The sequence below is a fragment of the Bos mutus genome, chromosome 8 (assembly GCF_027580195.1).
Source record: "Bos mutus isolate GX-2022 chromosome 8, NWIPB_WYAK_1.1, whole genome shotgun sequence".
Classification (NCBI taxonomy): domain Eukaryota; kingdom Metazoa; phylum Chordata; class Mammalia; order Artiodactyla; family Bovidae; genus Bos; species Bos mutus.
The window spans coordinates 60,036,801-60,049,984 of NC_091624.1; the positions used below are offsets into that span (position 1 = coordinate 60,036,801).

Consider the following 13,184-nt stretch of genomic DNA (forward strand, 5'->3'; position numbering starts at 1 on the left):
AGGAGAGAAATAGACACTGATTGTTGTTGTTTCAACTAGCTGGGCATTGACTTTTCTAATCCCACACTTTTATTTTTATTCCAATTCAATACTTAATCTATTCCCTATCTTTAGTACTGTACTGTTTAAAAACCTTATGTTGTCTGCATATAACAAAAGGTAACGTAGTTAGCAGATGAGATTCATGTTGCAAAGAATATACTTGCTCAAACCAAGTGTCAAACCATTGGACACCACTATAGAGATTCTAATTGTGCGGTTGTTTATCAGCTAAGAGGTCCAGTGCTCTGTCTGAATGTCTGTGCTCTGCCAACAGTGAAGAAAACAGACACATGTCAGCATTATTAGTGTGGATCAGATGTTAATAAAGCAAGGCCAGTGTGCTGAAAGCTGGAGTAGATTAACTCCATGCCCGTGTCCATATCTCCTATTGCAGTGAAACCTTGTTCTGTCAATTGACTTCATAATCGTGTGCTCACTGAAATGATATATGCATGCGGTGGCACAAATTATGTAGCCAGTTATTAAAAGGGTGCCCCACAGCCCTATCCCTGTGAGCGGTTTTCAAATAAATTGCTTGGATAAAACCTGGTAGAAAGGACTGCCATTAAATGTAGTACATCCTTTTGAGGGTTACTTAACTCAGGAAATAACTCATATAATTACTGTAAGCTTTTTTCCTCCCCTTTCACTTAAAGAGTCAGTCAAAGTGTCAGGGCTACCACATGCTTCTATGATGTTATGGCAACTAAATAATAAGACATTTTATAGCTATTGACAGCTATGTGTTATATTATTATTTCCCAAATGTAAATGGATATTAATTTCAGAATTATCCACAACTTCCTAGACGGTATTTGTGTTCACTACAGAATTAGACATTAATCGAATATTTTGGGAGGTTCTCTTTTTTCTTTTTGTTTTCTTTATTTAGTGCTTCATCACAATTTAACATAAAGCTGATAGAATGCGTAAAGCACTCATTTGGCTCAGTTGAAACCGAACTTTTGATTTTCTTTAGATGTTTGTCTTTTGTAAGTTTTAAATTATTTGCTTATGAAATAGGGTATTTAAAACACATTATTAAGTTTTTTGCTCTCTCCTAAATCATTTCTTTAAGAAATGTTGAGAGAAAGGTACTGGTTCTAGAAGTTTGGAATACCTGAAAACACGAGTTTCAAAATGAACTTTCAACATGTTCACTATCACTAACCTACCAACCCCCAAAGGCATTGATCCTTGTGGGTACATGATAAGTACCTGTAAATAAGTACTCACTTAATCGTCTTGAAGATTTATTCTTTAATAGTAGGCTTTATCTAAATATCTGGTTTACATTATAAATGCCTTTGTAAGTGACTTTCACAGCACCCAGCAGCATATTGCTCACAAGTCTTTTAGTGACATGAAAATAAGAAGAACGTGTTTGAAAAAGTTGGGTGATCTTTTAAATCGGTGCTATTTAAAAATGTGCTCTGCGGCAGGCCAGGAAGCTTCAGCGTCACCTGTGAGCTTATGAGAAATGCAGATCCATGGGCCTCTCCCAGACCTTTAGAATCAGCCTCTGTGGGAGAAGGAGCCAGTCTTCTCTGTGTGATAGTCATTTGCAAGGTGTTTTGAAAAGTACCGTGTGAGTAAGGGTTAGCACTTCCAAGTGCTTACTATACTAGGAGCTTACTGTATTACCTTATTTACTACTTGTAACACACTTGCGAGGCAGATACAACTACATCTGTTTTCTAGATGAAAAAAATCACTTTTCCGAAGTTGAACATAAAAAGGGGTGACATCAAGACCACCCCAGCTATAACTCCAAAGGCTATACTGTCTTTTGAATAAAGAAAGAAGCTTTTTCTCATGGTGAGGCCTTGTATAACGTGAAACTTCCACAGCAAAAGTGTAATTTTGGCAAGTCATACCTGCATTTATATAGCATGACTTTGCAAAATGTCAGTAGTCTGTCATTGAACACTTGGGCAGTGACAAAAATATTCAGGTAGAAACACGACAGTTAAACACAGTTAATTACAGAAACTATAGGTTGTACAGATGAGAAAGTATACCTTCTTTCCACTTAAGACCATAATTAGAACCAGAGATACACATCTGTAGTCAAATTTAGAAAGAGAGGCAAAGTTTCAGCTTTCAGTCAGAGGCCAAAATCTAGAACAGAGAGCCAATAAAGCTAAACTAAGTCTAAAACTCAATGAGTTGAAGACAGTATGCGGGTATTTAGGGAAGAAAAAAAGCAAGGTTTTTATAATTCTGACACATGCAGTTGAAGGAAGAATGTGATGGGACAGGCTTTCTGTTGGAAAATTTGTAGGCAGAAGTTGAACATGTGGTCATATAAGGGGTAACATCCAAAGTTGCTTTAGGAATGGACTGTGGACACAGTGGGGGAAGGGGAGGGTGGGAAGTGGGATGAATTGAGAGAGGAGCACTGACATACATACGCTACCATGTGTGAAAGAGATGGCTAGTGGGAAGCAGCTGTGCAGCACAGGGAGCCCAGCTCAGTGCTCTGTGATGACCTAGAGCGGTGGGATGGGGGTGGTGGGAAGGAGGCTCAGGAAGGAGGGCATATATGTATGCACATGGCTGACTCACACTGTTGTACAGCAGAGATCAACACAACATTGTAAAGCAATTATCCTCCAATTAAAAATAACTTTAAAAAATAAAAAGAAGCTCACTGCAACAATGATGAAATATAGTTGCTCTTCTATCTATCATAAAGGGATCTAAGCCCACCTAGGTCCCCTACCTATGCCAGATCCCCATGGTCTCCCCAGAAGTAAAGCATTTGTGCTGATTATTTGGTTTGATTCTTTGTTAGGCTGGGTAGACAGGCCAAGAGGAGGAGTGGAAGGGTGGGAGGGCAGGAGAAAACAAAGGGGAGAGAAAGCACTAACTGTCCACTCAAGGATGGCTCTGTTTACCCACTAAATCCTCCACCTGACCTGCTAAGGGTGGTGCCGGGGCTTGCCTGCTGGGCTGATGGGGCACGCAGCTCGAGTTGGACTAGCTGTGAAGGCTGCCGAGTGCCTTCCAGGGCTCAGCACCTGCAGATGCTCGGGTAAACCCTGCTTCCTGGAACAGATGTTCTCCACAGGAGCTCTAGCAAGTGCCCAGCAGCCAGCATGGGGAGGCACTGAGGGGCTCCAGACGGCCCACATGGGCAACATGTTCAGCGACTGCAAAAAAAATCTGTTCCTGAGGAATTCCCATGGTGAAGGGCTGAGCAACACTGAAGACACTCCTTCCTGAAATGTCGAGGAAAATAAGGACTTTCAGAATGCTAACTGTGGCCCCTTTGTTTTTGGAATTGACAGTTAAGGATAGCATTTTCTGGTCCTAAGACTAGAACACAGGTTTTGTCAATACCAAAATGAAGGTAATAGGGGGGGGAGGGTTGCTGTCCCCTCAGCTTCCTTCCTAGCTCATTCTCCTGTTCTACATGTCTAGTTAAGGGGAGATGCGTGTCATCATTAAGGGGAGATGACACGGAGTGAGCCGTGGATTCTGAGTCTGAGCTGGACCTCAGTATCCTTCCTTCTCACAGAGGCCAATGCCCAGTCCACTGTCAAGGGTCATGCCTCATGGAGAAACAGGAGAGGTCAAATAGGGATGACTCTGCCACCAGAGCTCTAACTCTTCATCTCAGATGACCCCACGAGGAAAGCTTTGTGTTTTAAGCCTTGCAGAATTCCTGTCTTTTAACTGCACAGTGTTCTTTGTTTTACACGGTCCTCCTCAGAAATACTGACTTTCCTGAAAGAAAGATGAGTGTCTAATAGGGGAACTATTTATTGTCCTCAATAATAATCTCTGACACACAAATAAAATACTAGGAATAAACTTGACCAAGAAGGTAAAAGACTTAAATACTGAAAATTATAAAACATTAATAAAGGAAATTGAAGATGAGTCAAAGAAATAGAAAGATATCCCACCTTTTGGATTAGAAGAATTAATATTGTTAAAATGACCATATTCTCCAAAGCAATCTACAGGTTTTATATGGTCCCAATCAAATGGTGGCTCAGACAGTAAAGAATCTGCCTGCAATGCAGGAGACCTGGGTTTGAACCCTGAGTTGGGAAGATTCCCCTGGAGAATGGAATGGCTACTCACTTCAGTATTTTTGCCTGGAGAATTCCATGGACAGAGGAGCCTGGTGGGCTACAGTCCATGGGTCTGCAAAGACTCAGACACAACTGAATGACTAACACTTTCTATCAAATTACCCATGACATTTTTTTCACAGAACCAGAACAAATAATCCTAAAATTTATATGGAACCATAAAAGGCCCTGAAATGCCAAAGCAGTCCTAAGGAAAAAGATCAAGGCAGAAGGCATAACCCTTCCAGACTTCAGACAATACTACAAAGCTACAGTAATCAAAACAGTGTAGTGTGGGCACAAAAACAGACATATGTATCAACAGACTAGAGAGCCCAAAAATAAGCCCACACATCTACAGTCAATTAATCTTTGACAAAAGAGGCAAAAATATACAATGGAAAAAATCTCTTCAGCAAGTGGGGTTGGGAAAGCTGGACAACTGCATGTAAAAATCAATGAAGTTATAACACACCCTCTCATCATACACAAAAATAAACTCAAAATGGCCTAAAGACTTACACATAAGATGTGACGTCATAAAATTCCTAGAAGAGAACACAGGCAAAACATTCTCTGACATAAACCATACCAATGTTTTCTTAGGTCAGTCTCCCATGGCAGCAGAAATAAAAATAAACAAATTGGACCTAATCAAATTTACAAGCTTTTGCACAGCAAAGGAAACCATAAACAAAATGAAAAGACAACCTACAGAATGGGAGAAAATATTTGTGAATCATGTGACCAAAAGGGCTTAATTTCCAAAATATGTTAACAGCTCATAAATTCAACGACGACAACAACAACAAAAAACAACCCAACTAAAAAATGGGTAGAAGACCTAAATAGACATTCCTCCAAAGAAGACATACAGATGGCCAATGGCATCTACAAAGGCAGATGAAAAGATGCTTAACATCACTAACAGAGAAATGCAAAGCAAAACAACAATGAGGTATCACCTCACATCACTCAGAATGGCCATCATTAAAAAGTCTAGAATAATAAATGCTACAGAGTGTGTGGAGGAAAGGGAACCCTTCTACACTATTGCTGGGAATGCAAGTTGGTGCAGCCACTGTGGAAAACAGTATGGAGGTTCCTGAAACTAAAAATACAATTACCATATGATCTAGCAATTCCATGCCTGGAAAAAACTATAATTATATCCAGAAAAAAACTATAATTCAGAAAGATCATGCACATCCCTATGTTTGTAGCACCACTACCCACCATTGCCAAGTCATGGAAAAAACCTGTATGTCCATTGACAGATGAATGAATCAAGAAGATGTGGTACATATACACAGTGGAACCCTAGTCAGCCATGAAGAAGAACAAAATGATGTCATTTGCAGCAACGTGGATGGACCTAGAGATTATCATACTAAGTGAAGTCAAGTCACAAAAATGACTTCCCTGGTGGCTCAGATGGTAAAGCGTCTGTCTACAATGCGGGAGACCCGGGTTCAATCCCTGGCTTGGGAAGATCCCCTGGAGAAGGAAATGGCAGTCCACTCCAGAACAAAATACTGTCATTTGCAACAACATGGATGGACCTAGAGATTATCATACTAAGTGAAGTCAAGTCACAACGAGAAAGGCAAATACCGTATGATATCACTTATATGTAGAGTCTAAAATATGTCATAAATGAACCTATCTACGAAACAGAAACAGACATAGACTGCCCAGTGGAGAGGGGGACTGGGGAGTTGGGATTAGCAGACGCAAACTATTACATATGGAATGGATAAACAACAAAGTCCTACTGTGTCGCATAAGGAACTATATGCAATATCCTATGCTAAAACATAATGGAAAAGGATATAAAGAAGAATGTGTACATATGTGTGTGTGTATATATATAACTGAATCACTGTTCCGTACAGCAGAAATTAACACAACATTGTGAATCAACTATACTTCAATTTACAAAAATTAAAAAAATCTCTGACATACAAATTCCTTCTAAACCCTGACCTGGTCACCTTTTCCTTGAGGACAGGTATAGTGCCCAGGCCAGCAGGCCAACTTGAAGGCCACCAGGAGCAAAGCAGACCTTCCCCTCACCACCTGCCCATCCCGTGTTGATGCTTCTTGCCCTCAGATCCCAATCCTGGGAGTGTGCTTTGAAACAGGGCCAAGGAGAGAGGACACAGATTTCTCTTTGCCAGGAGGTCAGAGACTGGGAAGTTCTGAAGAGAGATTTCCTCATAAAAATAAAGTTTTGGAATATGCCAGAAGGAAAACAATACCTAAAGAAACCATCTTGCCTTAGCTACCTCAGTAGGAGGGATTCTACTAGCGTCAAGTACAACAAGGACGGGGGAGCCAGGCCCTGGAAGGTGGCCAGACTGGTTTGGGGACCAAGTGCGGCTGTTTTACATTTAAAAGGTCAGACGTTCATAGCAGTGTTTTGGGGAACTGTGGGCCAATGAATTCATAACATCCTTTTACATCCCTTATCTCCAGTCCCCTCTCTCCACTCCATTTTGTCTGCCATTTTTTTGGGGGGTGGCTACTTATTTTCAGCGCTGAGATGGAAGATCGACAAAAGAGCAGCACTTTAAGAAATGCTCCGGACCAAGAGGATGTACTCTGCATGCAGACCTTATTCCCAGGGGGTCCCTATGGGACAGACTAAAGTGAACCATAAGATGGGTCACCGCGCATTGGAAATGCCTGTTACTTTTCTTTGACACAAGTCAGGCAGCACTTTGGGGTTCAGCACTTTGCAAAGAGCAAAGCGGATGCCTGCTGTTGAAGAATTCACGAGGAACTGGAGCCAGTGACACTGTAATTCACCAAATGCCTGTCTTGGAATCTTTTGCTCCTCTGCTCACAAGTTTCCTCACTGATGTCATTTCCAGGGAAGCCAACAAGAAATATTGAAATATGCAGAAGATCCCAGAAAGGCTGAAGGGACTGAGTTTTCCAAGCAAACAACTGTGGGTAATTTTTCTACATGGAGGGGGCTCCAGGGAGAAGAGTTACACATGTGTGAAGCCAACCTTTGTATTTCACTGGGGTCACCTGGGTACTCCAAATGCAATGCACATGAACAGCAGTCAAGAAAAGAAAAGAAATCAAGAACAAGGTCTTCCCTGGCTTCGGTAACAACAGCTGGCATGATCTCCTTTAATCATAGAATTGTGCATCTGAAGGCCTTGCTTGCTGAAGAGAAGCTTCAGGCAGGTAGTAGCAAGACCTGGCAGCAGCTGAGATCCCTGACTGCACAGGGAGGAGGGCGTGCAGCGACTGGATGCCAAAGCATCCTTCAGTTTCTCACAGCTGCATATACTGATCCTGGCAAAGTTTCACTTAATAGAATATGAAGCCCAGGTTACCTCATGCTCTAATGAAAGGTGTTAGGTTTTAGGGACGAACACAAGAAGACTTCCAAGAACAGAAATAAAATGCAATGAGAGACTCTAGACATGCTCTTGCTTTCTCTCTTTCTAACTGTCCTACAACAGATGAATTTGGAGATTTTGAAAAGCCACTGAGAGTTCCTCAGTCTCACACTCGGCCCTGCAGGCCTGCATTGGACGTGGCCCCCCAGCTTGTCTGGGCTGTTGTCAGTGTCCTACCAGAGATCACCACGGCCGCAGACACCTGGCATGTGGACAGGCGGCCCTGTCGACATAAAAGTTTGACTTTCATTTGGACTGTATAGGCCTCTGACAGTAAGGTTTTTGCTCCTATTCAATGTTCCTCTTGGAGAAAAACATCAGATTAAAGAAACTTTTAGGCTTCTCACTGTGGCTTGGAGTTTGGAACCATAATGGGAATGGGGTGTATAAGAAAACCTGGCCTTTCCCCATCTGGTCCCACTTGCTGACAAGTATCCCCCACCCATGATCCCAACCACTCAAAAAGCCAATGGAGCAAAAGAAGACTTGTGCTAGAACATTCTGGCCTTTCAGCAGGGTCCTGGAAATATAATTATCTGCTGGAGAAATGTTTGAAGGGAGTAGAGAGAATGGCAGAGAAGGCAATGGCACCCCACACCAGTACTCTTGCCTGGAAAATCCCATGGATGGAGGAGTCTGGTAGGCTTCGGTCCATGGGGTCACTAAGAGTTGGACACAACTGAGCGACTTCACTTTCACTTTTCACTTTCATGCACTGGAGAAGGAAATGGCAACCCACTCCAATGTTCTTGCCCGGAGAATCCCAGGGACGGAGGAGGCTGGTGGGCTGACATCTATGGGGTCGCACAGAGTCAGACACGACTGAAGTGACTTAGCAGCAGAGAGAATGGAAGAGGCTACAAAGAGAAAGTGAGTGTTCCCTTGGCCAATAAAGACTAAAGGGCCAACCTTTAAATAGTGGTTAGGAAACTATTGCCAGCCCTCAAACTAAATCCGGTCCTTGGCCTGTTTGTATAAATAAAGTTTTATTGGAACACAGCCATGCACATTCATCTATGTTGTTTACAATGACTTTTGCACTCTAATGGCAGAGTTGAGGAGTGGTAACAGACACATGACCTGCAAAGCTTGAAACATTTACTAACTGAATCTTTGTAGAAAAAAATATGCCAAAATCTTTTTTAAAACAAATAGAATTTCCTTTAACTTTGGAAAGTGCTCAGGCAAAAGCATTCAGTTTACCTGCAACAAATGCCAGCAGACATTTAGGGGCCAGGAAGACCATCTCAGAGGCCTGAAGAGTCAGTGTTCTGCATTTCTTTTATAGGATAAAGAACAACAGGTGGCCTTTAACTTTTCTGTGGCATCCTTTTAATATTACACACATCTTAAGTGTTACACTGTTTCATGCCAATAGATTCTAGGCAGCTCATTACTCTGTTTATGTGTGGGCAGTGAGAGCTATGACCATCTCATCATGACATCTAAGTGGCACCCCTCACTGAAGTTCTTAGGGTAGTAAGAAATTAAAGAACAGCTGTATTTTTAATTTTCTTTTTTTTTTAAAATCTACACCCAGGAGTGGAATTGCTAGGTCATATGGTAGTTCTATTTTTAGTTTTTTGAAGACCTTCCCTATTGTTTTCCAGTTGGGGCACCAATTGAGATTCCCACCAACAGTGTACAAGAATTTCTTTTACCCCACATCCTTCCCAACATTTTGTTTGTATTCTTTTTGATGATAGCAATTCTGACAGGTGTGAGGTGATAACTCATTGTGGTTTCGATTTGCATTTCTCCTGATGATTAGTGATGTTGAGCATCTTTTCACGTACCTGTTGGCCATCTACATTTCCTCTTTGGAAAAATGTCTATTCAGTTCTTCTGCCTATTTTTTAATCATGTTGTTATTCAAGAAGATAAGTAGACCCCAATGTGCATAGCAAATTATTTACAACAGCTGAGATATGGAAGCAACCTAAGTGTCCGTCGCAAGATGAATGAATAAAGAAACTGTGGTATAAGTGTGTTTGTGTGTGTGTGTGTGTGTGTGTGTGTATATTGGAGAAGGAAATGGCAACCCCCTCCAATATTCTTGCCTGGAGAATGCTATGGACAGAGGAGTCTGGTGGGCTACAGTTCACGGGGTTGCAAAGAGTAAGCTACGAGTGAGCACATATGTGTATATATACATACATCTCTATATAGATACACACATACATACATATATACATGGAATACTACTCAGGCATAAAAACAATTTTTGTCATTTGCAGCAACATGGATGAACTTGGAGAGCATTATACTAAGTGAAATAAGTCAGAGAAAGACAAACACTGTATATCTTACATGTGGAATTTAAAACTACAATAAAGTGAATATAACAAAAAAGTAGCAGACAGATATAGAGAAAAAATTAGTGGATGGGGTTGGGAGTGGTAATATATAGGTGGGGGAGTGGGAGGTACAAATTATTGGGTATAAGACAGGCTCATGGATGTATTGTACCACACAGGGAATATAGTCCATATTTTGTAAAAACTGTTAATGGAAAATAATATTTAAAAACTGTATAAAAAATCATGATTTTATAATATTTGTACATGCACAATCTTCAACTTCATAAAAAGTGAAAAAAAAAAGAACTGCTGATTCTTCATTCTTTTTCCAGCTTAATGAGTAGCTGAGTGCACACTGCTGGTCAGGGGCCATGACTGTACCTGTTGGCCAAAAGCTGGGACCTGGTTCCTGAGGGCGAGGTCAGGTAGATGGCCAGGTCTCCCCTCCTGGGGTGGGTGATGGTGATACGCACAACTACATGCTCCAGGTAGTTGACGTGATGGTTGGGGTTGTCGGAGCAGCCCGAAGCTTTGTAGATGGAGCGCACTGCACTGTTGGGGCGAATCGTCCTGCAACAGAGAGAAGAAGTTTGAGCAAAGTGCACAGCAGAGCTCAATTGAGTGAACCTGCAGGCCTGGCAGGACTACATGATGTAAGATAAGCAGTGGGTGCTGCTTACTAAAGGACCAGCCCCTCACGCAAATGGTTAGGTTGCTTAAAGGAGTAATCCTGCTTGGACTGTGAGAAAGATGTTAAATGAGAGGAATGGGGAATTTAAGGTGTCTCTGATCTTCATGAAGGTAGTGGATATTGATCTTGTTAAAACAGATTCCTAGGCTCTGGAACTGGAGTTCCTGGGGTGGGTCACGAATGAGCATTTCCAACAAGTTCTCCAGTGACAGTGATGTTGCTGATCTATGGAATCCACTTTGTGTACCACCAGTATAGGGTACTTGAGGACTACTATGACCTTGGTTCAAATCACTGGTCTACCATTTTCTTGCTCTATAAACTAAGAAGAGCCCACTCTTCTTCTTGCCTACAAGGTCCTGTCTTCTTCCCAAACTCCCTCCTGTACCTCTCTGCCCTCTGAATACTGGGTTCCAGCCACACCAGCACTGGTTTGAGTTCTGGGATAATTCAAGTTTCCCAGCTCAGGGACATTACATATGCTACTCTGCCTCTAGTGCCTTTTTATTGCTGTTCCTATGGCTGACTCTTCTTCTTTCATGATCAAAGCTTAAATTTCACTCTCTAAGCACATCATTGAACCATAGGAAAATCATGTTCCCTACCTTTCATTTTCTACCCTTTTTATTTCACTTATTATAACTTGTAATTATCTATTTATTTTATTGTTTTGGTTTGACTTCCCCAATAGACTGTAAGCTCCATAAATGTGGAAGAATTTCTTATTCCTGTTTCTATCCCTAATATCTAGCCCCATTCTTTTTTTTAAATTTATATTGTATTGAAGGATAATTGCTTTAAAGAATTTTGCTGTTTTCTGTCAAACCTCAACATGAATCAACCATCAGATCAGATCAGTTGCTCAGTTGTGTCCGACTCTTTGCGACCCCATGAATCGCAGCATGCCAGGCCTCCCTGTCCATCACCAACTCCCGGAGTTCACTGAGACTCATGTCCATCGAGTCAGTGATGCCATCCAGCCATCTCATCCTCTGTCGTCCCCTTCTCTTCCTGCCCCCAATCCCTCCCAGCATCAGAGTCTTTTCCAATGAGTCAACTCTTCGCATGAGGTGGCCAAAGTACTGGAGTTTCAGCTTTAGCATCATTCCTTCTAAAGAAATCACAGGGCTAATCTCCTTCAGAATGGACTGGTTGGATCTCCTTGCAGTCCAAGGGACTCTCAAGAGTCTTCTCCAACACCACAGTTCAAAAGCATCAATTCTTCGGTGCTCAGCCTTCTTCACAGTCCAACTCTCACATCCATACATTACCCCTCCCTTTTGAAACTCCCTTCCATCTCCCTCACCATTCCACCCCTCTAGGTTGATACAGAGTCCGTGTTTGATTTCCTGAGCCATACAGCAAATTCCCATTGGCTATCTATTTTACACATGGTAATATAAGTTTCCATGTTACTCTTTCCATACATCTCACCCTCTCCTCCCCTCTCCCCATGTCCATATGACTATTCTCTATGTCTTTTTCTCCAATGTTTCCCTGTAAATAAATTCTTCAGTACCATTTTTCTAGATTCTGTATATATGCATATATTCTAATGTATATATGCATTAGAATATAGTATCTATCTTTCTCTTTCTGACTCACTTCACTCTGTATAATAGGTTCTAGGTTCATCCACTTCATTAGAACTGACTCAAATACATTCCTTTTTATGGCTGAGTAATATTCCATTGTGTATATGTACCAGACCTTCTTTATCCATTCATCTGTCAATGGACATCTAGGTTGCTTCCATGTTCTAGCTATTGTAAATAGTGCTGCAATGAACAATGGGATACATGTCTCTTTCAATTTTGGTTTCCCCAGGGTATATGCCTAGGAGTGGGATTTCTGGGTCATATGGTGGTTTTATGCCTAGTTTTTAAAGGAATCTCCATACAGTCTTCCATAGTGGCTGTATCAATTTACATTCCCACCAACAGTGCAAGAGAGTTCCATTTTCTCCACACCCTCTTCAGGATTTATTGCTGTAGCCTTTTTGATGATGGCCATTCTGACTGGTGTAAAGTGATATCTCATTGTAGTTTTGATTTGCTTTTCTCTAATAATGAGCGATGTTGAGCATCTTTTCATGTGTTTGTTAGCCATCTGTATATCTTCTTTGGAGAAATGTCTGTTAGGTCTTTTTTCCACTTTTTGATTGGGTTGTTTGTATTTCTGGTATTGAGTTGTATGAGCTGCTTGTATATTTTGGAAATTAATCCTTTGTCAGTTGTTTCATTTGCTATTATTTCCTCCCTTTCTCAGGATTGTCTTTTCACCTTGCTTATAGTTTCCTTTGCTGTGCAAAAGCTTTTAAGTTTAATCAGGTCCCACTTGTTTACTTTTGTTTTTATTTCCATTACTCTACTCTTGCCTGGAAAATCCCATGGACGGAGGAGCCTGGTAGGCTGCAGTCCATGGGATCGCTAAGAGTTGGACACGACTGAGTGACTTCACTTTCACTTTTCACTTTCATGCATTGGAGAAGGAAATGGCAACCCACTCCAGTGTTCTTGCCTGGAGAATCCCAGGGATGGGGGAGCCTGGTGGGCTGCCGTCATTGGGGTCTCACAGAGTTGGACACGACTGAAGCGACTTAGCAGCAGCAGCAGCAGGAGGTGGGTCATAGAGGATCTTGCTTTGA

General features: G+C 41.6%; 1 protein-coding gene across 3 annotated transcripts in view; it reads right to left on the bottom strand.

Moving 5' to 3' along the window:
* PCSK5 (proprotein convertase subtilisin/kexin type 5) overlaps positions 1-13,184 on the bottom strand; it is a 517,126-nt gene that overhangs the window by 196,841 nt on the left and 307,101 nt on the right. For all 3 annotated transcript variants that reach the window (XM_070375753.1, XM_070375751.1, XM_005892979.2), the window contains exon 12: positions 10,228-10,416. In XM_070375753.1, the coding sequence (XP_070231854.1) occupies positions 10,228-10,416 (189 nt within the window). The remainder of the gene's footprint in view (positions 1-10,227; positions 10,417-13,184) is intronic.